Source organism: Leptopilina heterotoma, unplaced genomic scaffold, assembly GCF_015476425.1.
Source record: "Leptopilina heterotoma isolate Lh14 unplaced genomic scaffold, ASM1547642v1 Lhet_65, whole genome shotgun sequence".
NCBI lineage: Eukaryota > Metazoa > Arthropoda > Insecta > Hymenoptera > Figitidae > Leptopilina > Leptopilina heterotoma.
Window position 1 is genome coordinate 4,589,183 of NW_025111152.1, and position 27,959 is coordinate 4,617,141.

Below are 27,959 nucleotides of genomic sequence, written 5' to 3' on the forward strand. Positions count from 1 at the left end.
GTTTTATTATTTATAACATTAATGGAATCCCTGTAAAAAATTTTTTATTATAAAAATAATTAAATGTTTGCGTAAAATTTTATTAAAATTTTTTTTAACTCATTGAATTCTTTTAGGAATTTTTATTAAAGTAGTAGATATTAAAATAAATCGAAAAATACCACTTTTTATATCCACTGAAAAATATTATTTCGCGTTTTTAGATATAAAAATATTTTTAATTTCACTTTCTTCATTCCTCTTTGTAATTAAAAAACCATCAGGGTACTTTTCTAACCAAAAAAAATAATATTTGTTTCATTTTTTCCAATTTAGTAAAATCATTTTTTTTTCGAAAATAGTAAAAAAAATGAGAATAATATAGGTAATTTTTTTCTAAAAAAGACAAAACTAAAATAAAAAAAAATTACTCTACAAGAAAAAAAATGTTAATAATATTCGTCTTCTGTTCAAGCGTCATTCGTAGAAAGAAAGAAACAACAAAAACAAATGAGACATTTGCAAATTGCGACGAGAACTCGCCCTGACAATACAAACCAGAATCTCTGTGTGGAAACTCAAGAATTTTCCATTTTCCTACATCAAAGACATTTTTTTACACAGTGCTATTAGAATATTAATTTTTTCACATACCACAACATTCTATGTGAATATCAAAACAGCTTTTATGTCTCAAAATGAATATTTTATATACATCTTTGAAATATGAAAACGTTTTTTTTTCGATTTTAACATACCTATTTTTCAGCGCGACAAAAGTATAATGAAATTATTATACTGTACTTAAAATCGCACTAGCAGTTATAAAAATTGCAATTAATTAAAATCTCCATTGTCGCAATTAGTAAAAAAGTATTACTATTTTTCTCTACAGTATTTTTCCCTTGTCAGTTAAAATTTTCTAATTACCGCGTTAAACCGGAGTAATTACAGAATAAAAACAGCGAATTTTTCATTTTCTTCTTCACCAAAACGCTCTAAATTTTGTAAAAAATATTCTTTAATTATTCAAATATATTATTTTTTTTAATAATTGAACTTTTACAGAGTTCCACAGATCAAGAAAATCAGAAAATGTTTTGAAAATTTTATCAAAAGAACGGGAAAATATCAAATTTTTAGAATTATAACAAAAGTTCTGGTTTTTGCTGTTTAAAAATATTTTGGAAAAACTTGGAAACCTTGATATTTGAGGAGTTTTAATTTATTTAAAAATAAAATAAGTTAAATTATGTCTAATTTTCCTCTTTAGTATTTTCAAAAATTTAAGTAAAATTAAAAAAGAATTCAATTATTTTTAATCGATTTCTTGAAAATTTTAACTATTTAAAAAATATTCAACTATACAAGTTTGTAAAAATTCAATTATTTAAAAAAAAGAATTCAAATATTTTTAAAAAACTAATTTTTTTAATTTTTAAACAATATTGTTCGAATTTTTAATTCATAAAAACATTGTAAATTTAGATCTTTTTAAAATTAACTGAAAATTAAAATTTTTCAGAAATATTTTTTGACATTTAATTCAAAATTTTTATAGAAATTCTATAGCAATTTGATATATTTTTCCAGTATTTTTAATAAAATTCCCTGATAATAGTGATTTTCCTGGTCTGTGTCAACCCTGAAAGAGTTAAAATGGAATGTATTATGTTTGTTATTGTAAAATTAAACATTAAAAGGGTCCAAATTGTATCTAAAATAGTTTAAATTTGTATTTTTGGAAATATGTAATTAAAAATACTGAGAATATTGAATTTTAAAAAATTAGAATCTAATTTTCATTAATTTTACTTTTTTAAATTTACCTTTAAAGATTGTTCATCAAAATTTTTGATATTTCAATTATTTTCAAAATTTGCAATTAAAATTCTTCAAAAATTGATTTTCAAAAATTGTAAATAAATATTTGAAATAAATTAATTATTTTCAATTAAATTTTACACAATTTCAACTATTCAAAAAGATTTTTATTATAGATCGGTATATTTGAAAAATTTAATTGTTAAAAGATGATTCAAAAAAAATTTTTAAAAGATTTATTTATAGTTATCTTTTACATTATAAACAAGTTGTACATTTTTATAATTATGATGTTCATTTCATGAACACGTTGCTTCCTCATAGAAATAATAATAATTGAAATATAAGAATTACTTTTTATATGAAAGGGTTAAAATCATTAAATCTTGGTCCAAAAAACGTGTTTTTATATTCTATAAAATGGTAATAATAGTTTAATAATTACACATAAGTTAATAAACAAGAATGTTGACAAAATTATATTTTCCACAATTTTTTATTTTTCAAATACCAATAATTTGATAATTTCTGACCAAATTAGGTTCAAAAATAGGTCAATCGAAGCGTTTTTTAATGCTCATCAAGTTGGTAATAATATTTTTAAAGTTACTTCTACATAATTTAGAAAAATTTTCATAAAAGTCTAATTTTTCAAAATTTTAGATTTTTAAAATTTTCATATCTCCGGTTAATATGGACGAAAAATGTTCAATGAAAGCTCAAAAGATGCGTCTAAAAAAACTTTACAAAACTAAAGAAAAACATTTATAGGTGTCCTAACATTTTTTTTAAGTTATGGCCAAAAAACGTTTTTTTACAAAATGAAAAATGCAAAAAAATATAGTTAAACTTTATAAATCAGGCTGAAAATACTCTCATTTTATGTCCCCCGGGGAGACCTACAATTTAAAAAAAAATTGAAACCTTTAGCTATTTCTCGTTCTGAGATATTGAGACAAATGTAATGTTAGTACACACACACTCACACACACATCGGAACAATTTTTTAAAATCCGTTTTTTGGACTTCTGAGGTCAAATTACATCGAAATTTTTTTTTTATTTATTTATAACATTTATACGGGCAGTGCCCATTCGTACATAAAGTACCAAAAGATTAGGTATAATGAAAATAAGTTTATAAATATGTCAAAAAATCGCAATCGAAAATTTTGCTAATACAATCCTTCCTCTATGAGGAAGCAAAATAAAAATAAGTTGCACTTTTTTACTTAAAATTGTTGTATTTTGTTGCAATGTTTGGAAAAAAAACTCGAAAAAGTCGCAATTTTTTAAAATAAGTCGAAAGTATCAATTTTCTTAATTTCCCTGACAAATATTTTTCCTGACATTTCCCTTACTTTTGTTTCCCTGACATTTTCCTGACTTTACTGACATGTAGCCACTCTGAATGGACAAGTATAAAATATATAATTATAAAACACTCTCTAAATATGAATTCGTAAAAATGTTTACTATTTTGAATTAGTGACTGACTTTTTTCTTTTGAATTAGTAAAGATTTCAAATAAATTAGTAGAAATTGCTATTTATTAGTAAAATTTACTAATTCAGAAGCAAAAAGTCAGTCTCTAATTAAATTTGGTAAATATTTTTACTAATTCAAATTTAGAGAGCGCTACCTAATGATGTTAAAAATTTCTCCCCTCCCTAAAAAATTGCGGATTTGAAAATAAGTTCTTAGAATGTTTACTTGAGCAGAAAATTGTCAAGCGAAAGGTAAAGGGAAAAGAATAGTTTTTTTCCTTTTTATTTTAGTAATTCGATACCGTCAGTGAAGTGTTAAAGTGACCGCAAAAAGACTATATGGCGATACATTAAATGAAAAGGAGGAAAAGTACGTGAAGTGAAGTTATATCAGTATATACGTGAAGGGGGCAAGAGAGCATGTCACTTTCGACAAATTTCTCGGTGACTGACCACACGAATGCGGTCGGGATTATTTCAGCCACGAACTCATGTCCAAGTATATTTTCATAGTTAGTCAGAAATAGACTCCGACCAGTCTAATATTATAATAGCGATGACTCTCTCACAAAACGAGTAGTTCGTGCTGGTAACGCGTACCGTATCACTTCTCTCTCACATATAAGCGCGCCAAACGAAAAATTCCCATCAATTTCATTTTCTTCAAAAAACCCAATATTTTTTATCCCCAAATGCAGTGAAAAACATTAAAGCTAAATAAAATAATTATTCTATCATTAAAACAAACTAAAAAATTTTTTTTAAAAAATCATCCGAAAAAAGTGGGCTTAAAATATCTGAAAGTGTCCTCGAGTTTCGGTTGTAATTTCCAAATATAAAGAATTCCAAACATTCTGTTAAAATTATCGAATGAAAAATAAAAACCTAATTAAGAAAATGTAAATTTAATTTTAATAAATCAAATATTGCGTGAAAAGAAAAAAATTACGAAAGTTAATAATGAACTTGAAGAAGAATATATTGTGGAATTTGACGTGTGCGTGTGTTATAAATAAAAATTGAAATAAGTCGTGGGGATTTAATTTTGAAAAATTTTTGAAAAACAGTGTCGAAAGACGTCGAATATGTAATCCGAGTGAGGCTAAATACTGACGTAATAAAAGTGTCCGTTTGAAAAAGTGTTTCTGACACTGACCTTGGCTCTACGTCAGCCAGGAAGGCATAGCAGTCTTCCGCGTTTTTCAATCTCTGCGACTCTCTGCTATAGTAACCAACACGTGCTCCTCGAGTACGCTCTCGGTCTGGGCAAAGCACAACCTTATCTACTGTCAACGTTATATTAAAACTGTGTCCTCTCCTGTCTCGCACTTTCATCTCCTCAGTTTATTTTTTCTCAAAGTGAAACATTTTTTACTCAAATCAAATTGTTTTTAGTCAATTGCAACGTGAAAATTGTCTTCCAAATTTAAAAAGTTAAAAATAAATTAAAACCAAAAAGTTTAAAATAAATTAAAATCAAAAAAGTGAAAATCAAAAAGGTGAAAATAAATTTAAATCAAGAAGATAAAAATAAATTAAAATCAAAAAGTTGAAAGTAAATTAAAATCAATAAGTTAAAATTAAATAAACTAATTAAAAGTAAATTAAAATCAAAAAGTTAGAAATAAATTATATTAGTGAAGTTCACAACATTTATAATTAACGAATTTTGAAGAAAAAATATTTTCAAACCAAATTTTGGAGATACCTTAAGTTGACGTCGACTAAAAGTGTCAAAAATTATTTTTCTTTCTACAAAACTAAAAAATAATTTTTTCAAAGATTTTAAGTTCAAACAGTGCAATAATAATTGTCAGAGAACTAGTTGCATAAAGGCAGTGAAATTAAAGACATTTTTATCACAAAAAGCACCCAGGGTTGCCAAAAAAATTTAATTTTGATTTTTTTTACTTATCCCCGATTTTCAAACAAAATTTTGACTTTTTCTTGACCCAACAGTATATTCGGATTCACTCAAAAATTATTAAATACTCAAAAAAATGTTCTAATACATTCATTTATGAATTTCTTTAAATATGTAAAATTATTCGAAAAGAGCAATAGTTTTATTTGAAATAGATTTTTAAAAATTATTACATTTTCATAACAGCAATTAAGATTTTTAAAAATTTCAATTATTGTCTTAAAATTTTAACTGAAATTTTATTTTTAAATAAATGTTTATAAGAAAATTCTACAAGAATTCAATAATTATTTAAATACAAAAATAAATAATTTAAAGAATAATTGAATGTTTCTTAAAAATGAATTCTTTTAAAGAATTTTATCAACAAATTTTTAAATATTTGAATTCTTTCAACGAATTTTAATAAAATTTTTAAGAATAATTACATTTTTCGGAGAATTTGATTAAAATTTTATAAAAATAGTATTGAAATTTTACAATGAGTTTTATTATTCATGAAAATAATTGAATTATTACGAAAAAAATTGATAAAAATTTGAAAATAATTGAATTCCTGTAATAAAATTTAATATCTATGAAAATATTTCAATAATTATTGCGAAGAATTTAATAAAAGTTTTTAAAAATAATTGATTGTTTTTAAAAAAACTTATGCCAATTCTATTTTAAATAATTTAGTATTCCTGTGAAATTTTTATTACTTATTGAATAATTGAATGTTTGCGTAGAATTTTTTTTAATAATTGAATTCTTTTGAGAAATTCTATTGAAATAGAAGATATTGAAAATCATTGAATTAAGAAAATTTGATTAAAATAATTGAATTTCGGGGAAGAATTTTACTATATTTAAAAATAATTCAAATCTTGGCGATAATTTAAAAAAAAATGAAAATAATTGAACTTCTGCAAAAAAATTTCTTACTTTTGAATATAATTGAATTATATTGTTACTTATGAGAATAAATTAATTTTGTAAGGAATTCTGTTAAACTTCCTAAAATTCAACTATAATTTCAACAGAATTGAAATTAAAATTTGTCAACAAAATTATTTTTACAGAATTATTAATTAAAATTATGAAAAATTCAGATTTTTCAAAGATTTGAATTTTAAACCTTTTCGAAATTTCATTATTTCTAAAAATTGATATTATTTGTAACGTCTCTAAAATTCAATTTTTTTTATAGTTTTTGACTAAAATTCTTCTATCAATCCATTATTTTTAACATTATTTCTTATATTAAAAAATTAAACTAATTTCAGAAGAATTTGAGTTATTAAAATTTTTCAAAAACATAAGGTTTTTAAAATTTCTGATTAAATTCTTTCAAAATTGAAATTTTATAAAATTTAAAATTAAAACCTTCTGATGTTTATTTACTTATGAAAATTGTAAACGCAACTCTTTTAGAATTCAATTGATTTTGAAATATTTAAGTCAAAATATTCATTAAATAATTGATGACTAATAATTTAATGATAGTTATTCAAGAATGAAGTTATTTAAAAAGAAATTATTGTTAGAAATAGATAACATTTAAAGTTTTGTATTAGGTTTCGTGGTAATTTCATAGTTTATGAGGCAAACAAAAAAAACACCAAAATTCAAAATTTTCTTATTAATTCTAAAAATTTAATTTTTTTCCAGTGCTTTTAATAAAATTCCTTGACTTTTTTGTAAATTTCCCTGACAAATTCTACTTTCCCTGATTTCCCCAAAACCGAAAAATAATTTTTGACACTGAACGTCGACGCTAACTTCAAGGATTTAATTTTTATTCTAAAGAATTATTTTATACAAAAAATGTATTGTTTGCTGTGTGAAAAATATTTTTTTCTCAATCGTATATATTGTAAATGTTGTTAACTTCACCGACGATATGAAAGATCTCTGAAGTTAACGTGGAAGAATTTTTTTCTAAAAATCGAAAAGAATTAAACAATTGTTTCAAAAGTTTTTAATTAAGAAAGTGCCCTAAACGATTTTTTTAACTCCCTCGGTGAATAAAAGAAGCAAAATTAGTGCAATTTTCATCTCTAAAAACACCAAATAATAGTTTTCGGCGCTTAGGGTCGACGCTAACTTCAGAGACATAAAATAAATCATAAAATGAAATAGAAAACAATAAAAACAGGTGAAAGTGAACATAAGAAAAAAATTGAAACAATCAAAAGAAAAAAGTGGTGATTAAAGAGTTAGAAGAAGAAAATAGTTAATGAAATAATGTCAAATTGAATGCTAATCAGATTGGAATGAATGGATTAATGTGTGTGGGCACTGGACGATAATTCGACTATGATTACTAGGATGGCGAATGGACCTCACAGAATGGTAAATCTCGATTATTAATTCGACATTTCATACAGGGTGGTGTATATAAATCTAACAACTGCAAACGGTTGATAAAGGCAAGCTAATATTTCTAGAGCATCAGGAGACATACGATGTTCAGAAGCACACACCCCGTATACACTATAATGTATAAAGGACGTGATGCGTGCTGCAAATCTCCTCTAACTCCCTTTAACCTCCCCCAGTGCCCCCTTATCCTTCCACCCACACACCCTAAATTGCATATGCGTACTCGCACCCGTCACGCCCATCGGGATGTGCATACCTACAAATGCTATAATGGGAAACGCGTACGTAACATTAGTGTCTACATTCCTAAAGACCAATGCAATCTCATTTCACTGGCAATTTTCAACACGCCTCTTCGATTTTCCTTTATTCTCCTCTATGTCACGAAATAATCTTATTTTCCCTCTAATAGACTCGGAACAGAATTTATTTATTTATTTCAAACACCCATATTTTGCTTTAATCGATTCAAAATGGTTTAAAAATATAAGATTTAGTTTTCAATAAGAGAAATTTTTTTCATGACAGAAATTAATTCAAAAACTGATTAAGGGTGAGTCCACGTCAAAAATATCACAATCTGCAAGTGGTTCCCAGATTTCAATAAAAATTGATGAAATTATATAGTATAATAGGGGAGACCGAGGAGGAAAGTAACAGAGGAGGAAAGTAACAACGCTTATAGCTTTTAAACAAATTAGCTGATATACAAAGTTAAAATTTTTTTTTAATCATTAGTGCCCCCTACAAGTTCTCCATAGTGTGCAAGAGCATTTCCGGTTAGGTTAGGTCCGCTAGTGATATGACATTACAAAAATACGTCAAAAGTAAGTTTTCGTTTAAATTTTTAAAACCTCATATTTTTTTAATTACTCAGTTTTATAAAATGTGCGTTTCGTTTTTTTGTAGCTTAATTATCTGCCTTTAAGTTTTAACAGTGTATTTTTAAATTACGTGTAATACTTTTCTGTAATTTTAACTTTTTTGTTGAAAAATAGAGTGAGGAGGAAAGTAACACGTTGTTACTTTATTCCTCCTCGTTTCAATATTGTGCATACTTTATGAAATGAGTGAAGTAAATCATATTTAAAGTTACAGATTAGATTTTGTTTGTTAAAAATAATGAATTACAAGTAAATTTACTTTCGTTTTGACATATATTAACGTAACATTTAAATCTATATCTTTGAAATTAATAATTTATTGTCAATAAAAAATCAATAACTTAAAGAAATTAAATATTAATAATTTATGTTTATTTGAATTATTTATATGCACACGTAAACACACCACTAAGGCACCACATTTAACAACGCTAAAAGTCAGTTCTGTAATCGCTTACCATTCGAACCTTACTAAGAACGGAACTTAAATTCGGAAGCAAAGTACAGTAGGCTTCGTGACATGTTACAGATGCGTTCTGTAATTTAAGCAGATCTATTTTGAAAAGTAGTAGAACTGCTCTGTAGCTAAAAGTGGTTTAAAATGTTCGTTTCGTCCGAGCAGTACAGAAAAGTTTTGTAACCGCTACAAATAAAATTTTCTCCGTGTACGTTAATCGGACGAGTTTTTGAAAATGTCGTCCGCCATATTGGCTCCGCTATTTTAAATTTTCAAAATCTGATATCGGATTCGTAATCAGCGACCCCGAAAACCCCTGAGTAACAAGTTTCAAGTGAATCCGATGAATTTTTGAAAATGTCGTCCACCATATTGGATCCGCCATTTTGAATTTTTAAAATCTGAAAACGGATTCGTAATCAGCGACCCCGAAAACCCCCGAGTATCAATTTGTAAACAAATCTGTGTGTTTTTGTAGCCAAAAATCTGCTTGCGTCTATACACGCCATCGACAGTTTGAGCCCACCTGCACCATGACGTGTATACACGTCATCGACTGCCAAGGGGTTAAAAACATAAAATGTCTGATGCATTTTAGAAGACAAATTCTTCCAAATTTATTTGATTTATATGAATCTTGGTAGCTGTAGATTTTTTGGTGTTTTTAATTGCAAATTCTTAAATATACATATTTATTTATGCATTTTATACTTTATATATTAATAAATTTCGAATTTTTAAAATCTGACTTCATATTCGTAATCAACGACCCCAAAAACCCCTAAATAACAAGTTTCAAGCGATTTCGACCGTTATTTAAACAAAAATTCTGCCATTTTAAATTTTACAAATCTGACTTCATATTTGTAATCAGCGACCCCTAAAACCCTCAAGTAAGAAGTTTCAAGTGAATTTGATCAATTTAAAAAATAAGTCCGCCATATTGGATCCGCCATTTTGAATTTTTAAAATCTAACTTCATATTTGTAATCAGCGACTTTCAAGAAAACTGTGTTTGCATTGAAAAAGACAGGTTGATTATTATCTTTTCATGGTTAGTTTTTTATGTTCAAAATTCATTACTATATTTTTAAAAGAATAATTTTTTCTGTTAACACATGGTTTTCTATTTTTATACTTTTCTATATTTTCTATTCTTGCTTCAATTCTTTGAGAAATAAACCACTAAAAGGACGATATCTCAAGATCTAATATTTTTTTATTTGATTGTCAATTAATTAACAATTTAAACTCATTTCTTTTTGATACTATTTAATATTTTTCATAATATTTTTAAAAATTTAATTTCTAATTTTTTAATCTGATCCCTTCTGGTTTTGACTTTTAATTTCGATTTTAATAGCATTTTATTTTTATTTATTTCTTAATTTTATTCATTTAGTTCATTTTTATAATGCATTCCATTTTTGATAATTGTCAATTAAATTTGTATGAAAGTATAATTATATTTCCAACTAATTGAAAAAACATGTTTTTGTCAAAATTGTTATTTTTTTTAAAAATAGTAATGAATTTTGGACATAAAAAACTAACCGTATGAAAAGATAATAACCTACTTGTCTGTCTTATAATATAATTAGATTCTATTTTGGGGGTTTATGTCACTAAATATGTTTTACATTCTTTTTAATAATTTGTTTAATAATCCATTTTACAACAACTCAGTAAAAAATCATTAAAAATAGGAAAATAAATACAGTTTTTTATTTTAAATAAGTATATTTGCTAAATTTATTAAAATAAACGAAAATAATCATATAACTATCATAAAAAAGTAAAAGCTTAACAAATTTAGTGGTGTAGAAAATTTCCAAAATTTTTCTGCTGACTTAATAAATATTTCTGAGTTAAAAACAATAGTTAAAAACAATAATGATTTTTAAAAAATTGACTTTGAATACATATGCAGTAAAAAATAAATCTTATTATTTAGATGCATAAGCATTAATTTAAAAAAAAATTTCAGGTTTTGAGTAATTTAATTTAAAAATTCCTAATAAATCAAGATTTTTGAGTTAACCTTTAGAATATGTATGTTTAAGATTTACCTTTTTTTGAGTTACAATAGCAACATCAAAATATTTAAATTGCACCTAAAAATATTTGAATTTCAGTAGAGTTAAAATTACAATTTTTAACATTAAGTTGTTATAAATTTGAATATATTTGTAATGCAAAATTTCAAACAATTTTTTTTAAATTCTAAAAAAATTAGGTTTTATTAGAAAATGTATAATTTTTTTACTTTATCACTCAGTAGTTTTATTTATAATTTATTGGAAAATATTTCATATTTCGTAAAAATAATATTCTTCGTAAAGAAATAGGTCACTTAAAATGTTTATTGCTGCTTTTAGTCTTTCTTAAAATCTCTCAAGAGTCTCGCTCATAAAGTATACAAGGAACAAAATCATTCTTGCCCTGTGAGATTAAGGGGTACTATTAATAAAGGACGAGGGTAAATTTTGAGTCCCTTTTGAATGCGTTTAAATTTAATTACACATTTACGAGGTTGTAAATTTTCACATAGCCTATCTTCTATACAACGAGATTAATAAATTCATGACTGTGAACTGCCATTTTACCAAAATGCAAACACCTTACTTCCATTCCCTCATTTCATTGTTTATATATAGTTAACTCTGCAATTAACTTTCCCCTCCGAAGATGAAAATCAAACAATCTTTGTACTCTTAAACCACGATTAGGTAAAAAAAACTCGTTTCAGTCAATTTAAAATTTCATATTGTTAAAGTACATTGAAAAAAGTGGAAAAAGTCACATTTTTAATTTAAAAACTAAATCTCGAAAAAATCATATCATATAACTCGAGACCTGCGAAAAAATTTCATTTTCCGATAAAATAAACTTGTTTGTGTGATAAAATATATATACTGTCATTTAAAATTCAATTTCTATCAAGAATTGAAAAACAGATTTTTTTTGTTTTAGAAAAAAAGCGATTACTCGAGTAATCGATCTCACGATAGTTTTACGATGAAAATGCAACGACCGGAAATTATCCCAGTTGATTCTCCTTTACAAGACTCGATTTCCGACTTACTTAGCTTCTTTCTCAAACAACATTTTTAGATTTAGGATCAGTGATCCTTGGCGCCACTTTATTTCCTCTTTCTATAAAATTTCATTCTGTCTTTGATGACATTCAAAACTCAAACGACAACTTTATAGCATTTCGAAAAATTTTCCACTTTACTCGAAACTCGACAATTCAAAGTTTCCTCTCCCCGAGACGAATCGAGATGAAAAATAATAAACTTTTAATAAAAAAAAGAGAGAAGAAATTCTCATCATCCACAAACTTATTTTATTTTACTATTGGAGACAACAAAAGATGAGACATATTTTTTTAAGAAAAGTTTCATTTCACTAATTTCGGAGATCAAAATATTGAAATTTTTAAGAAAAGAAAGGAAAACAGTTAGTAAAAGAAAAATTTTCCTAATTCTAGAAAGTTATTCATTTAAATTGGATTTTTTCAATTGAATCTCATTCAAGAATTAAACAAATAACAAATATTTTGGTAAATTCACTGCTAGAACGAGTTTGTAATCCGAAATATGTTAATATCGATCACTGAAGTATGCAGTTTAATTAACTGAAACTATTCATAGAAACTAATTAACTGTAATGTAATACATAATCTAAATTAAAAGTTATCAAATAATTATTATAATGTCATAATCATCATTCACATGTTCCAAAAATATTGAACGAAATATTTTTTCAATATAAATATTTTCATTTTTCATATATTCTTAAGTTTTTAGAATTTCTACAATTTAATTTTGTTTGTTCCTGAATTTCTCTCATTTTCAGACAAAATTTATCTTTTTCATTGAGCCCTACAAAAATTTAATGGGAGTTCAATTATAAAAAAAACTAAAAAAGATAATTTCTAGAAGCGACAATTTGAGTTAAAACTTCAAGAGTGTTTAGCTGCTTTAAAAATAAAATTAGTTACAAGTTATTAATATTCATTAATTATGTCGTTATGTCGTGACTTCCCTCCATTATTTTCAAAAATTTCAGTAAAATTAAAGATTCAACCATTTTTAATCGAATTCTTGGAAATTATTATTTTCAAAATTTTGAATTACTTATTTATAAACATTCAATAACAATCAAAAAGGTAAATTAAACATTTCGAAAATTCATTTAAAAATTATTTTCTAATTTTTAACAACCTTGAATTGTAAAAAGAAATAAGTGTCTTTTTTTTAACATTGAGAACTCGATTAAGAGGAACATTGGTTTAAATATTTTAAATAAAATTGACAAATAGGTTTAAAAAGGAAAATTGAACTTTGACTGAAAATTATAATCTTAATTTTGATTTCAATTGTTACATAAAATCTTGTGGAATTCAAGGCAGACGAGCCTAATTACATAAGGAACTAGTTATCCTAGTTTGAGTAGAAACAGTTCATAGTTAATTGATTTGGAGTTTGGTAACAAGCGTCAGATTGAGTTGGTTAGCTCGTGGGCCCATATTAGCTTAATAACTTAATGTATTATTCTCTTATTAAATTAACATGAGAGATATAAACTAATATCTTTCACTTAATTAACATCAATAAATTTGCATTAAAACTTAGAAGTCAAAAGCAAAATTACAAAGTACAAAATGCTTGACAGAATTTTTAATTTTAATTATTATTTCTCTCTTGAATTTAAGTATTTTTTTAATTTAAATATTTCTCAAATTTAATTATAACCTTAAAATTAAATAATAATTTCGATTTTATAATTTTAAAAAACACAAATTGTCTGATTTTGTTTAGTAAAAAAAAAGTGAAAAATATGTTGCGTATTCTTATAAATAAATAAATAAACTAAATTATTTTTATTTCACTAAGATCATGGATTTCCTTTAAACAAAAATTACATACATCTTAACTAATAAATAAAAACGTTCAAAATAAAAATGGAAAACAAATTTCAAACAAAAATGAAACATTACAGGGTTGTCAAAAGTTTTTCCTCTCACATGTTTCATATTTTTACATAACAAAATATTTAGGATACAAAAACTGGACTAAAATATTTATTCATCAAACAGGATAATGAGGAATTATTTATTATGAATAGAGACAGTTATTCGCAAGGATAAATTATTTACGTTCAAGTTACGTCAATGTTTAATAACGCAAATTTCTCTTTCAAAATGGAAACTCAATTTTATGTTGACAGAATTTCGTTGCAAATTCAAAAAATATAACTATATTTTTCGAAAATAATTATTTTTGATGACTTTTTAATTCCAATTTCTTTTACTAAATTTTTTTTAAAATGATATAAATAATTATGTGTATGAAGTTAACCAAATAACGAACAAATCATTTCGGCATTAATTGGAAAATTTGCAGCTTATTTGTCGCTAATTAGTTGTGCAAAAGATAATTCTACCGTAATTAATTAAAAAAGAAATTGACAGCAATTAAGTGTAAATGTATGATGCTGATATCCACAACGTTTTTAAAGCGAAAGCGAAAAAGTATAAATTTTATTTTGTCTGGAAATCCGAATAATTTGAGGGTAAGTTATCCTGAAAAGAGACTTAATTTCTTAAAAATTTGTAAATTTTTAAAATGCAAATAAATTAACATGTGGGAAAAAACATTTTTAATTATTTATTTTTTAAAACGTTGCATACTTCAGCCTGATGTGAATGTTAAGTATGAATAATTTATCATAGTCTCTTGAAATTGCATACTTTCCTAAAATATATAAACTTTCAAAGGAACGAAAATCTTTTTCTGTTTCAATATATTTAAAAATTTATTAAACGAAATGAAAAATGTAAATTTTTTAATTCAGGATTAATATTTTTAACTGAGTTAAGAATTAATTTTTTAAAAATACGCAGAGTAATTTTTTAATTACCAAATGTCGTCAGAATAAAACTTTATACTAAAATGTGTTTGTTTTAATGAATTTAGTCAAATGAGATCGTCAAACCGTGACCGACGTAACGTTGCTTTGTGAGGAAAAACTCTTAAATATTGCATTCAATTTGCCTTCCCGAGATAATTTACATCATAATTATTATACACATATTACTCTCTAAATCTGAATTAGCAAAATTTCACTGATTCCCAGCGCATATATGCTAATGAATCAGTTAAATGTCACTGATATTTTAGTGAAATTACACTAATTCATAGCATATATTATATACCTATGATAATTGGAATCTATGGTATATTTATCGCTTTTTCAGATTTACAGAGTAACAATTACAATTTATTTAATCCTTTTTGAAATCTTATAAACTATGCCCGACGCTTGGATAATAATATGTTTGTAAAATTATTCATCCGCTGATGAGGAACTAATATATAGTTTGAAACTAGTTGAGATTTTAATTAATTTCATTAAAAAACAAACCGTATCTACGCCTTCTCATTACTCAACAAATTAATTAATACGGTCAAACAAAAATTACAAATTACAATTTGTATCTTCTCTCTAAATCTGAATTAGTTAAAAATGACTAAGTTGAATGTCCCAATTTGTGAACTACTAAAATTTCTACTTTAATAGTGAAAAAATGCCATTTATGTTTTTATAAAAATCTTCTTTTTCTTAAGATATATCAAAGCAAATATGACTTTAAATACAGTTTTATTATCAAAATATAGTAAATTATTGTGTTTTTATGAAAAAAGGTTAAAGTAACAATTTATGAACGCTTATATTCTGATTGATCCAATTTGTGAAGACGTGTACCAATATGTTTTAAATTTTTTAAATAAATTACAAAACTTACAACTCAAAACCCCCAATATTATAGTTATATTTTGTCATAAAAACCACTTTTTATTTGAGGTTAAATGTCAAGAGATTGAACCCCTTTAAATAAAAAACAATCTAGATTTATTTATATTCCAATTCTACAAAATATTTAGTTGGAAAACTTTATATTGTTAAAGAGAAGAAGTCCAAAGTAATTAAATTTCATTAAGAAAATAAATTTTCAGATCTTGTATAGTTCATTTATAAATGTATATATAGTTTTAATGAAAACGTCTTTCATTTCAACGGTAAAAACCTACTCTTTATATATATACAATCACAGGGGTTAAAATAAAAGAAAAATCTTGGTTCATTAAGTTTTCTAGCTACGTTTCGCTTCGGTTTTCTTTCCTAATGGACGTCAAATCCCGAAGCGTCTCATCTTTTGTTGTCGTAAACAATTTTCCAAGCACATTCTCTCTAAAACTTCCTTGAGAACCACGTTCATCTACGTTGGCGTCGTATTGTATCCTATCTATATCCTATACACTAAATCCCTATACCCGAACGTTTCACTGAACACTGAGATTTGTTTCATATATATAGATATAGATAAAACAGACACTCGAATGACAACTTAACTCAAGAACCTTAAGTAACATTTCCGCCAGATATTATTTTCTCAAGATTCTCTCATTTGGAAATGTCTTTCTTGTTTTTCCGAGCATTCATTTGAAAATTTAATTAAAATTATTCTTTTTATGTATGTATTCGAAAGTACAGAAATTTTTACAAAATATTACTTACCAAAAACCATTAGTTTTTCTCAATAATTGTAATTACTGTAAATGTTATTTTGATAGTAGGGGAGACTGGGGTAAACCTGCGCACAGGGTAAACCCGCTCACTAGCGATTTGACGCTATAAACTCAACTTAAGATGGAAATATTGGTACTGTGAATAGTACTTAAGCTGCGGTTACACCTCTGCAGGCTGCCTGCCTGCGCAGGCAGGAGCAACGAGAGTAAGGGAGAAGTTTGAAGTCACTGACACTCTTACTCTTATACGTTACCATGACAACCTGCAGGCAGGCAGGCTGCCTGCAGAGGTGTAACCGCAACCTTAACATTCAACTTATATTAACGAACTTTCGTTTAGTTTTATGAATTCAACATAGAATCAGAGACGATCAAATGTTTTTAGAGGTGTCAGAAATAGTATATTAAGCAACAAGAGGAGAAAGGCAGCCATTTCTTTACGGTGATTTTTGTGACACGAGTGGAGGTCGAGGGCGCCGTAGGCGCCCCGAGACCGGAACGAGTGTCACAAAAATCATCGTAAAGAAATTGGCTGCCTTTATTCTCGTGTTACTTACGATATTTTTTATTCCTAATGCACAAAAGCGGCGATTTCAGATAGCAGACGACAGGGAGTAAAAGTCATTCACTTGTTCGATTTGTATGAAAATGGCGGCCGATTTCTCCCTTGGGCAAGAAAAATGCATGTGAACAGCTAATTTTCTTGCCCTTGGGAGAACACGGCCGCCATTTTCATACGGTCGAAGAAATGAATGACTTTCCTCCCTGTCGGCTGCTATCAGAAAGCGCCGTTTTTGTGCATGTGGGATAAAAAAAAACGTATTTTGGATTTTTAAGTTTTTCGATCATTATTTTTGAGTATTAATTTATCTGGCAAATTTTTTTTGTTGCCATTGGATGTCCTTCTTCGAAGTACATATATAGTTTTGTCTTATTTTAAAAAGATTTAATTAAATTTATTCTGAAATGTGAGGAATACACTCGGGGTAAAGTCGCTCACGTGAAGTCGGGATAAAGCCGCTCACTTAGTTTTAAATTTAAAATTTAGAATAAAATAATTTCACGTATTATATTTCAACAATAACACAATTTATGACTTATTAAAACCAAAATTGTAACTACATTTCACTTTCTCTTAATAAAATATAACACTATTTAAATCCATAGTTGTAATTCATGAAATCTATGTTCATTATTTATTAAACCAATTTGTTGTTTATAGAATTGTTTATATAACTCATAAATTATCAATAATAAATCATACTTAAGACGGGAATAAGACGAACTTTAATATTTAAAAAATAAAACTGTTCCGTCTTGAAAAGATAATGTGAGCGGGTTTACCCTGGAAAATTGTGATTTCGAAATTTGGTATATGTTTATTAAAAAGTTTCTCTAAGTAAAACTAAAAAAGATAAATCAAAAACTCTTTTTTATTTTTTTAGTAGAAATCATAAGCTTTCAAATGATATAAATTAACTTGGATTTAGAGAATAATTTCCTACACCGAAAAAAATGCCTAGGACCCGTATACCAGGAATTGACTAGGTTTCCTAGTTACGAGAGGAGCCAACTATAGAATCCTAGTCAAAGTAATAAAATTCAAGCATAGTTAAAGTGACCAGGAAAATTAGTAGATGCAATCAGGAAAAAATAGTCAAATTGACTAGGATAATAATATTAGATTTACACTGTGTATCATAATTATTTGAAATTGCTAATCAAATTCTTATTATCAAATAAAAGAGAAAAACTAATTATAATAAAAAAAATTAATTACTGTATTTGAACATATTTATATTTGACTTTGTATTTATATACCTTAGAATTAATTTAAACTTATGAAATAAATATTTGACGCAGGGGGGACGCGAACACCTGAACCTAACGAATACGCACTTTGAAACCCGGAACGATAACCACTACACTAAACACGACTTGGTATTTTAATTTTTTAATAGACACTAGATTTTCGAGTCAAAATACAATACTTAATCAGATGATGTTTTATACATTTCAAGTACACAATTTTATCTACTTGTTAAATACTATTAATTTTTAATTATTCACGTCAATTAAATGAAAATAAATTTTAATGCACAAATTATTGCAAAGGTAAATTTTCAAACACACTGCGTGATTAAAATAGTAAAAATGTTGTCACCACGTGCGTAAAAATGTCGACGATTTATATTGAAACCTAACCAAAAAAGTCTGAAAGAATTGACTAATATAATTAAATAGTTTACTTTCTAAAACATGGACTATCTATATTTCCAGAGGTTCCGAGAAACCAGCAATTTTGATGTATGTAAGAACTCCATTTTATGTACAAAAAATAGACGCGAGTAATGATAAAAAATCATTTTACGAAATCACGATAAATGACGCGATAGATATAGAGGTAAACACTGTCAGAACAGAAGCAGACGCGTGCGCATTATGGAAATAGGCAAAATTACTAAAATCCTAGTCAATTTGACTAGGATTTGCAGGGTTGTTTTTGCCAGGCTTGAATTCGTTGAATCAACCTAGCGATCCTAACCATAATGATTAGGAATCCTTATTACTTTTACTAGATTAAGATTAACTATAGGGTCATAGTTAATAATACCATCGAGATTTTTTTCGGTGTAGATTTTAGCCAATCTGAAAAAAAGTGAGCGGGTTTACCCCAGTCTTCCCTAATAATTATTCGATGCGACCGATTTTTATTGTAACTGACACTCTGAAAACGAATAGAGATTTTTAGGTTAACTTGACGTGTAAGAATAGATAAGAGAATATCAGCAATATATGTTCATCTTCTTCTTCTTCTTAAATGACTTTAGGCTTTGCCAACTGTCAGAACAAACACTTAGAAGAATAAGAGTTAAGAATTAAAAGTTTCCATTAAATTGGTTAATGTGAAAAAAAATAGCGTCAAACGCGATTCGGTAAACTATATAAATCTATGGCGGTTGATGAACACGTGTTGGGAGGTAAAAATGTGAATTAAATGTTTATACTATTGCAAATATGAGTTTAAGTTAAAAAAAAGGCTGTTTAGAATCATTTCCTCCGAATACTTGAAGTTAGACACTTTAAAATTACAAATAAGTCAAAATTAGAGAACTATAGACATTGTGAGGTGAATCCTCACTTAAATTAGTGCTTGAGAACTGTACTTGGGAACGGTCAAAACCGAACTCCATATGTTTATCTTTTTCTTACTCATTCTTATCCTGGTAAGGCGTCAAATTAACCTAAAAATCTTTATTGACTGTCAATAACGTGATCGATTTTCGTTACATGATTTAAATTTAATTATTTAAGTTTTTCTTCTAATTTTTGGTGTTCACGGTGGGTTTGAATTAAGCTCAACCAAAAAAATGCTTGCACCTCCGGTTTTTTTCTTGAATTTGTTTCTGGGTTGTCTCATGATCATTTTGAGCCCAAAAAGAACAAAGTCGCTCGAGCCGTTTTTGAGAAAACTTACTTTTTCTTTTTTTCTAAATATTAGTTAACTTATTTTTAAGAAAATAAATCATAGTTAGTATTTTATTAGCTTAAGTTCTTTAAATGAGTAGTAGAAAAGAGGATGTTACTGTTAAATTTCTTGCGGCAACTAATAACCATAGAAATTCAGGAAAAACCATGAAAAAACTGTTCATAATTTACTTTTTGCATATTACTATTTTCCAGTACATGTAAACTCAAATTTGTCTACACTAAAATTAAAGTGTATACAATTTTCTGTTAATTTAAAAAGAATGAAGTGCTTCATCTTTATCAGTCTAAAAGTTGCTACCTTCTAAAATAATTTTTTTTGCATATAATTTCTTAAATAGGAAATAATTTTTCAGTTTTTGAGATTTAAACAGATTTCTATGCATCTAAAGTTACTACTGTCAAAAGATAAAGTAATGTTAGTTAAATTGTGAGAAAATTAAAAAAAATAAATGTTCTCTATCTCTATTAGGACAAAACTTATAGGTTTTTGAAAATTACTATTTTTATATACTTTTAATAAATATAGGGTAATGTCACCTTGAGTGGACCGCCTGAGTTTTAAAGTTATCTGACAGTGGAAACGTAAAATAAATAGTGCGAATTGCAGCACCGCACCTAGAAACCGTAAGAAATTAAGTTCCGCATATACGTTACCGTTTCATGTAACGCATTTGAAGATCACAAACCAAAAAAAGTCGCTCTTACAATAAGTAAAGTGATTCGGAAGTGTAAAAGTAGTGTAAAATTTAAGTTTTAAAAGGTTACTTATTTTTTCCTACTACTTTGAACATTGAAATTGATTTTCTTAGTTTAATTAAGTGATAATTTTGACTCAAAAAAAATTGTGGTGGCTGTCATGAAAAGTTGTATGTCACCATGAGTGGACCACTGTTTGTAACCATGAGTGGACTGCCTGTTTTTTCCATTTTTAATGTCAGTTTACTATTTTTTTGATATAAATTGATAATGAATTGCACGGAGAGAAGAGTTGCAGTAAATGTGACAGAACGCGTTTAGTAAATCATTTAGTGCACCGGTTAGTGGCGCCAACTGTATGTTTAGTATAATACACTACGACACCTCTCTGTTTAGTAGAATATACTGTTTGCTCAGTGTATCTTACTATCTTACTAAACAGTGCAGTAGATGGCACTGTCTGTACCGTCAGTCCAAACCTAATGATTCTGTTTAGTAGATTTAACTGCCATGTCAGTAGAATCTACTACGCCCTTCTCTCCGTGTGGTTTTAAACTATGTTTTATGTTCTTTATTAATTTTTTTGTGATATTGATATGATATGTGCCAAAATTATTAAAAATGGTTTCACTTGCAAACATTGCGACACACACATGGTCTGAAGCTGCATAAGCATAAATTTTGTATTAATATATCAGAAATATTAAATACATTAAAGAATTTAGAATAACTTTTGCAATTTCTTAGGAGGGGTCTTGTGTGGACCTTTTCTTTTTTCATTGCTTAAAAATTAGCTTCTGTTTTAGGGTACAGTCCCATGTTGAGCAGAAAACACAATGCAAAGCAGAGTTTCGTGAGAGTAGAAAGGATAGTGATATCTGACTATCTCTCTTGCACTCACGAATTTCTGCTTTGCATTGTGTTTTCTGCTCAGCATGGGACTGTACCCTGAAAGGAAATTTTTTTTCAAATAAAAAAACATCAAAGCTATTATGGTATAAACACTTATTTTGGGATCTAAACTAATGCTTGGAATAGAAAACTCCGATTAATTTGCTTTCATAAAGAATTTTTTAGAAAAAAAGGTTAGGCGGTCCACTCAAGGTGACATTACCCTACCTCTTTTTGTAATTTCTCCTTAGTTTTTAATTATCAATATTTAAAAAATATATTTTACTAAGGGTAACGTGTAAAAACATACATAAAGTAAAGAAATAAGTTTTTCATGATTAATACTATTATTACTGCTTATAAAAATAAATTTTTTAAATAAGATTTTATTTCAATGCAAAGTAGATTAAAAAATTATCGCGGAAATCTAACTTGTTACTTACCCCCGTTTAGAAATTAACATATTTAAATCCTGTTTGTCATGTGCCCCTGATGAGGATTGCCTGAACTGATTTATATATGTTATGGTCGATTATTGGGCAATGTCGACAATGCCCAAAGTGGCTGGGCATTGTCAAGATTGCCCGAATGTTTTTAATAAGGTTCAAAGAAATGTGTCAGTGCCCGGAAAAGCTGAATGTCATAAAATTTTTCAAACATTGGCCGCAATTGGGAGGCAATGTTGACATTACCCAAAGTGACTGGGCATTGCCAAGATTGCCCGGGCTAACTTTGCTTTCTTTTTTGACAGCAGTAAATTTAGATCTCGCATTAGATGCATAGAAATCTATTTATTTCTAAAAAACTGAAAAATTATTTCCTATTTAAGAAATTATATGCAAAAAAAACGATTTTAGAAGGTCGCAACTTTTAGACAGATAAAGATGAAGCACTTCATTCTTTTTAAATTAACAAAAAATTGTATACACTTTAATTTTAGTGTAGACAAATTTGAGTTTACATGTACTGGAAAATAGTAATATGCAAAAAGTAAATTATGAACAGTTTTTTCATGGTTTTTCCTGAATTTCTATGGTTATTAGTTGCCGCAAGAAATTTAACAGTAACATCCTCTTTTCTACTACTCATTTAAAGAACTTAAGCTAATAAAATACTAACTATGATTTATTTTCTTAAAAATAAGTTAACTAATATTTAGAAAAAAAGAAAAAATAAGTTTTCTCAAAAACGGCTCGAGCGACTTTGTTCTTTTTGGGCTCAAAATGATCATGAGACAACCCAGAAACAAATTCAAGAAAAAAATCGGAGGTGAAAGCATTTTTTTGGTTGAACTTAATTCAAACCCATCGTGTGTTTTCTTGTAATAACATTACAAGTTTCATTCATTGTATTATAATTTCTTTTAATATTTTGGAGAATTTTTATTATCTTCGAATTCATGTAGGATCCATTGTTCTTAAATATTCTTTCACTAGATTGGAGACTTTTTTATCTCCAGATTCAAGTAGGATTCATTGTCCTTAAATAATTTTTTAATAGATTTAGAGACTTTTATTTATCTTCGAATTTTTATAGCATTCATTGTTCATAAACATTTTTTCAATATCATGGAGATTTTTTATTATCTCCGAATTCGAGTAGTATTTATTTTCATTTGATACACAATGTGCATCAAATGCGTCACTATTTTCATGATGAAAAAAAAACTAACCGTTTGCGAAGAAACTCCATTGACCGGAAAATTACTGCATTCTTTGTATCCTTCCGACTCCCTTTGAACTACCTGTTGAAATAAAAATAAAATTTATTTAAATAGTTAACAATTTGTCTATAAAACTTGTTTAGCATCTATTTATTAGAATAAATCATAGTGAAGGAGAATAAAACAAAAACATTCGGACAAATAGTTTTTCAAAATTAGTTTACTCCAACGTTTCGAAATTTAAACGATTTCCTCTTCAGGGAGTCTATAAAAATATATAATAATATACAAAAAATATAAAATAATATAAACAAGTTGTAAATCCAGATGTTCATTACATGAACATTTTGCTTCCTCTTTACGATCATCAAAAAAAATTTGCTTCCTTGTGGAGGAAGCATTAACGATAAATATATTTCATTTTTAAATAATTTTTAATACAATTTAACATTTATAAAATAAAGTGCATTCGTCTTAATAGAAAGAATAAAATTTTCTTATACAGTAATATAAATCTAAATAAACAAAAAAATTTTTAGTAAAAAAGTGAATTTTTCAAATTTGATTGTAATTAATTCTATAATTTTCAATATAATATATACTTTATATACATCAATCGATTCGTCTTGATGCAAAGAATAAGATTTTTGATTTATTTTTTAATTAATAATAACATTCTATTGTACAGCAACATGATTTTTAAGAAAAAATGAATTTTTATTAAAAGTGCAAATTTTTTGTCTATAATTGGTTTTAATTCTATAAATTTAAATACAATATATACTTTGCATATACCAATCGATCCGTCTTGGTGCAAAGAATAAGATTTTAGAAATAAATGAGTAAGATTTTCTTATACGCCAACATAATTTTGCGGAAAGAACTCATTTTTTTATAAAAATGCGAATTTTTCAGCTTTAATTGTGAATAACTCTGTAAATTCTCATACAATTTATATTTTTTATACACCAATCGACTTGTCTTGATGCAAAGAATAAGATTTTATTATATATTAACTTCAATAACCAACTTAAAAAAAATTTTTTGAAAAAAAAATTTTTTTTTGAGAATTTTTTAAAGTCTATTAATCCATTTCGAGATATTTTTATGATAAATATACCTGGTAAATTTTAGCCAAAATCGTTAAAACCTCTTTGAGGTTTTTTTGTAAATTAAACGACTACAAAGCTTCCTCACGAGGAAGCAAAAAATATATATAAATAATAGGTATACAACAAAATATAAAAATAATATGCAAATAAAATACAAAAAAATATAAATTAATATACAAAAGATAAAATAAAATAATATACAAAAAATATAAAATAATATACAAAAAAATACGTACTTAACATTCGTCAATCAAAAAAAAAAATTAAACTTAGCATTCGTCAATAAAAAAATTATAAAATTTAAAAAATATATTATAATTTATATATATAATTTAATTAAAAAATATATATTTTCGTTTTATTCTCCTTCACTATAATTACTATTTTTCGGACGTAAAAGATTGATTAATAATTAGAATAAATCATTATTTTAACCTAAAAAAATTAAATATATTTGTAAAGAACCGCATTTAGTAAGTTCTCCTGCTCTAAAATTTGCACTAACACGCACGTATGTATGTTTTTACGAATTACTACCGCTATGATTGTGTCCCTATCACTTAATTAATTAGTGTCACGCGATGAATTCACGAAAGTAAATTTACTCACGATAACAATTAAGACGATATTAAGAACACGTAAAACGACTTGGGAATTATTTCCGAAGGATTTGTAAAGCGTCACGTGAATGTTAAAACATTAATTCATATACAAATGTCTGAGAAATATGCACGAAAAGTGCCAGACTCACTATGTTCTAGTTGATCACCAAATAAGTCGATCATGCGCATTGAACTAAAGTTCAGTGTTGACATAGATGAAAAGTGTGGTTATGTCAAGGTAAATATTACATAGTTTAAACTGTGTTAATTTGAAAAGCAAATTTATTTATTTGTAATTGTGATATTATTTAGATTTCCGAAATAATTTAATAATATATTTATAAAAAAGGAAAAATTTTGCGAAAATGGTTAAGAAGAATTATGTTTATAACTAGAGTATATATTTACATACCGTAGAAGGATAGAAGAGACTAATGTTTTTAGACTCTTTTTCTTTCTTTACATCCTGGCACACAACACGACATTTTTTTAAATAAAATAAATAAATAATTTTTAAAACGAAATGTATTATATATGTATCTCACTAAGACCGGCTAAATGTAAACATTAGATATTACATCTCACTCGCACAATTTTTACGAGAAACAGAGACACAACACAGCTTATGCGCATGATCAACTTATTTGGTGGTCGACTAGAACGCATCGAACCTGGCACTTTTCGTGCATATTTCTCAGACATTTTCAAAGCGCTATCTGCACAGAGTTCGGTCTCCTTACTCTTCCTTCCTGGAGTCATGTAACCAAAAAAAAAAAAAAAAAAAAAGTTTTTTGAGTAGTTCTAGTGCCCTTATACTTTTATTAATGTTTTGGCTATCTGCTTTGCAAAAAGCCATTGAATCAAAAAAAAAATATACGTTTATTAAAAAACCGAAAGAAAAAGATGAAAGAATGAATTAAAAAGACCACAAATAAAAGTAATAATAATAATAATTTAGCGCATGAATATGGCAATTAAAATGAAATGGTGCATTAAAGGGTGTTGGTAATGATTTGTAAAAGGCGTTCAATCGTGAAAACAGTATTTGCCAGACGTTTATTTGACTGGGAATATTGCGAGGCACTTAAGGGGAATAACGAGGTTGTTCTGTCGTTTTCCAGGTCAATGGAGATGACGACTGGGAATACGAGGAGATCGTTCTCGAGAGAGGTAGCGCCGGACTTGGATTCAGCATTGCCGGCGGCACTGATAATCCACACTTCGGAAACGACTCCGCTATTTACATTACCAAACTTATCCCGGGTGGAGCTGCATCAGCCGACGGTCGTCTTCGCGTTAACGACACAATACTACAGGTGAACGATGTGACTGTTGTTGACGTTCTTCATGCAAGCGCCGTCGATGCCCTCAAACGTGCCGGAAATACCGTCAAATTGGTAAGAATAATAAAAACAAACTTCCTTACCATTTTTTATAGCCATTTATAAATTATGTATTTGTCAAAGTAATTATTTCGAGGTTATATTATCTATAATAATTATAATTAAAAAGAACATTTATTAGGAAAAGTTAACATAACCTCAAAAATAATTGTGAATTCAGACGTGTTCAGTCTTCAGAAAGAGACGCATGCTTATTCCCGAAATCTTTTTTGACCAAATAGTTATTTGATATAAAACTACTTAACTTAAAATTCACATAATATGCACATTATTTGACATAAATTTCATTGCACACAAAAACCATTTAACATAAATATCATTTGTCATAGAATTCATTAAACAGAAATATTATGTTACATAAAACTCAGATAACTTAATTCCCATTTGACATAAAAATTATGTAACATAAATTTCTATTGACATAAAAATCATTTAACATAAATTTCTTTTGACATAAAATTCATTTAACGTAAATTTTATTTGTTATAAAATTCATTTGGCATAAATGTCATTTAACGTAATTCTCATTTTACATAAATATCATTAGACATAAAATTAGCTTCACATAAATTTCATTTGACGTGAATGTCATTTAACATAATTATTATTTAACGTAAAATTAAATTTATATAAATTTCATTTAGCATAAATTCCATTTAACATAATTCTCATTTGGCATAAAATTTACTTGACATAAATTTCATTTGGTATAACATAACATAACATTTTACATAACAATATCGGCGCGAATTTTAAAAGTAACCAATTAGATATTATCAACAACATTGTGATTCCCCAATTTTGAAATTCGCGCCTATATTTCCATGTCAAATGATCTGTATATAAAATAAAATCTATGACAACTGAACTTTATGTCAAATGAGAATTATTTGTAATGAGTTATCCGTCAAATGAAATTTATATCAAGTGAACTTTATGTCAAATGAAAATTATGTAAAATGGGATTTATACCAAATGAAATTTATGTCAAGTAAATTTTATGCCAAATGAGAATTATGTTAAATGGAATTTATGCTAAATGAAATTTATATAAATTTAATTTTACGTTAAATAATAATTATGTTAAATGACATTCACGCTTTCTAAATTTGAATCAGCGAAAAGTCGCTGATTCACCAGCCCAGAGTATGCAGCTGATGAAATAGCGTATATACACTGATGAAACAGCGTATATGCACTGATTTTCCAGCGTATATACGCTGTTTCATCAGCTGCATACTCTGGGCTGGTGAATCAGCGACTTTTCGCTGATTCAAATTTAGAAAGCGTCAAATGAAATTTATGTCAAGCTAATTTAATGTCTAATGATATTTATGTCAAATGAGAATTACGTTAAATGACATTTATGCTAAATGAATTTTATAACAAATAAAATTTACGTTAAATGAATTTTATGTCAAAAGAAATTTATGTTAAATGATTTTTATGTCAATAATAGAAATTTATGTTACATAATTTTTATGTCAAATGGGAATTAAGTTATCTGAGTTTTATGTAACATAATATTTCTGTTTAATGAATTCTATGACAAATGATATTTATGTTAAATGGTTTTTGTGT

At 26.8% G+C, this 27,959-nt stretch overlaps 1 protein-coding gene across 4 annotated transcripts in view; it reads left to right on the forward strand.

The window, feature by feature from the left end:
• Window positions 1-27,959, forward strand: part of LOC122510014 (disks large 1 tumor suppressor protein) — a 1,103,313-nt gene that overhangs the window by 851,460 nt on the left and 223,894 nt on the right. For all 4 annotated transcript variants that reach the window (XM_043624398.1, XM_043624394.1, XM_043624397.1 and 1 more), the window contains one exon: window positions 26,097-26,372. In XM_043624398.1, the coding sequence (XP_043480333.1) occupies window positions 26,097-26,372 (276 nt within the window). The remainder of the gene's footprint in view (window positions 1-26,096; window positions 26,373-27,959) is intronic.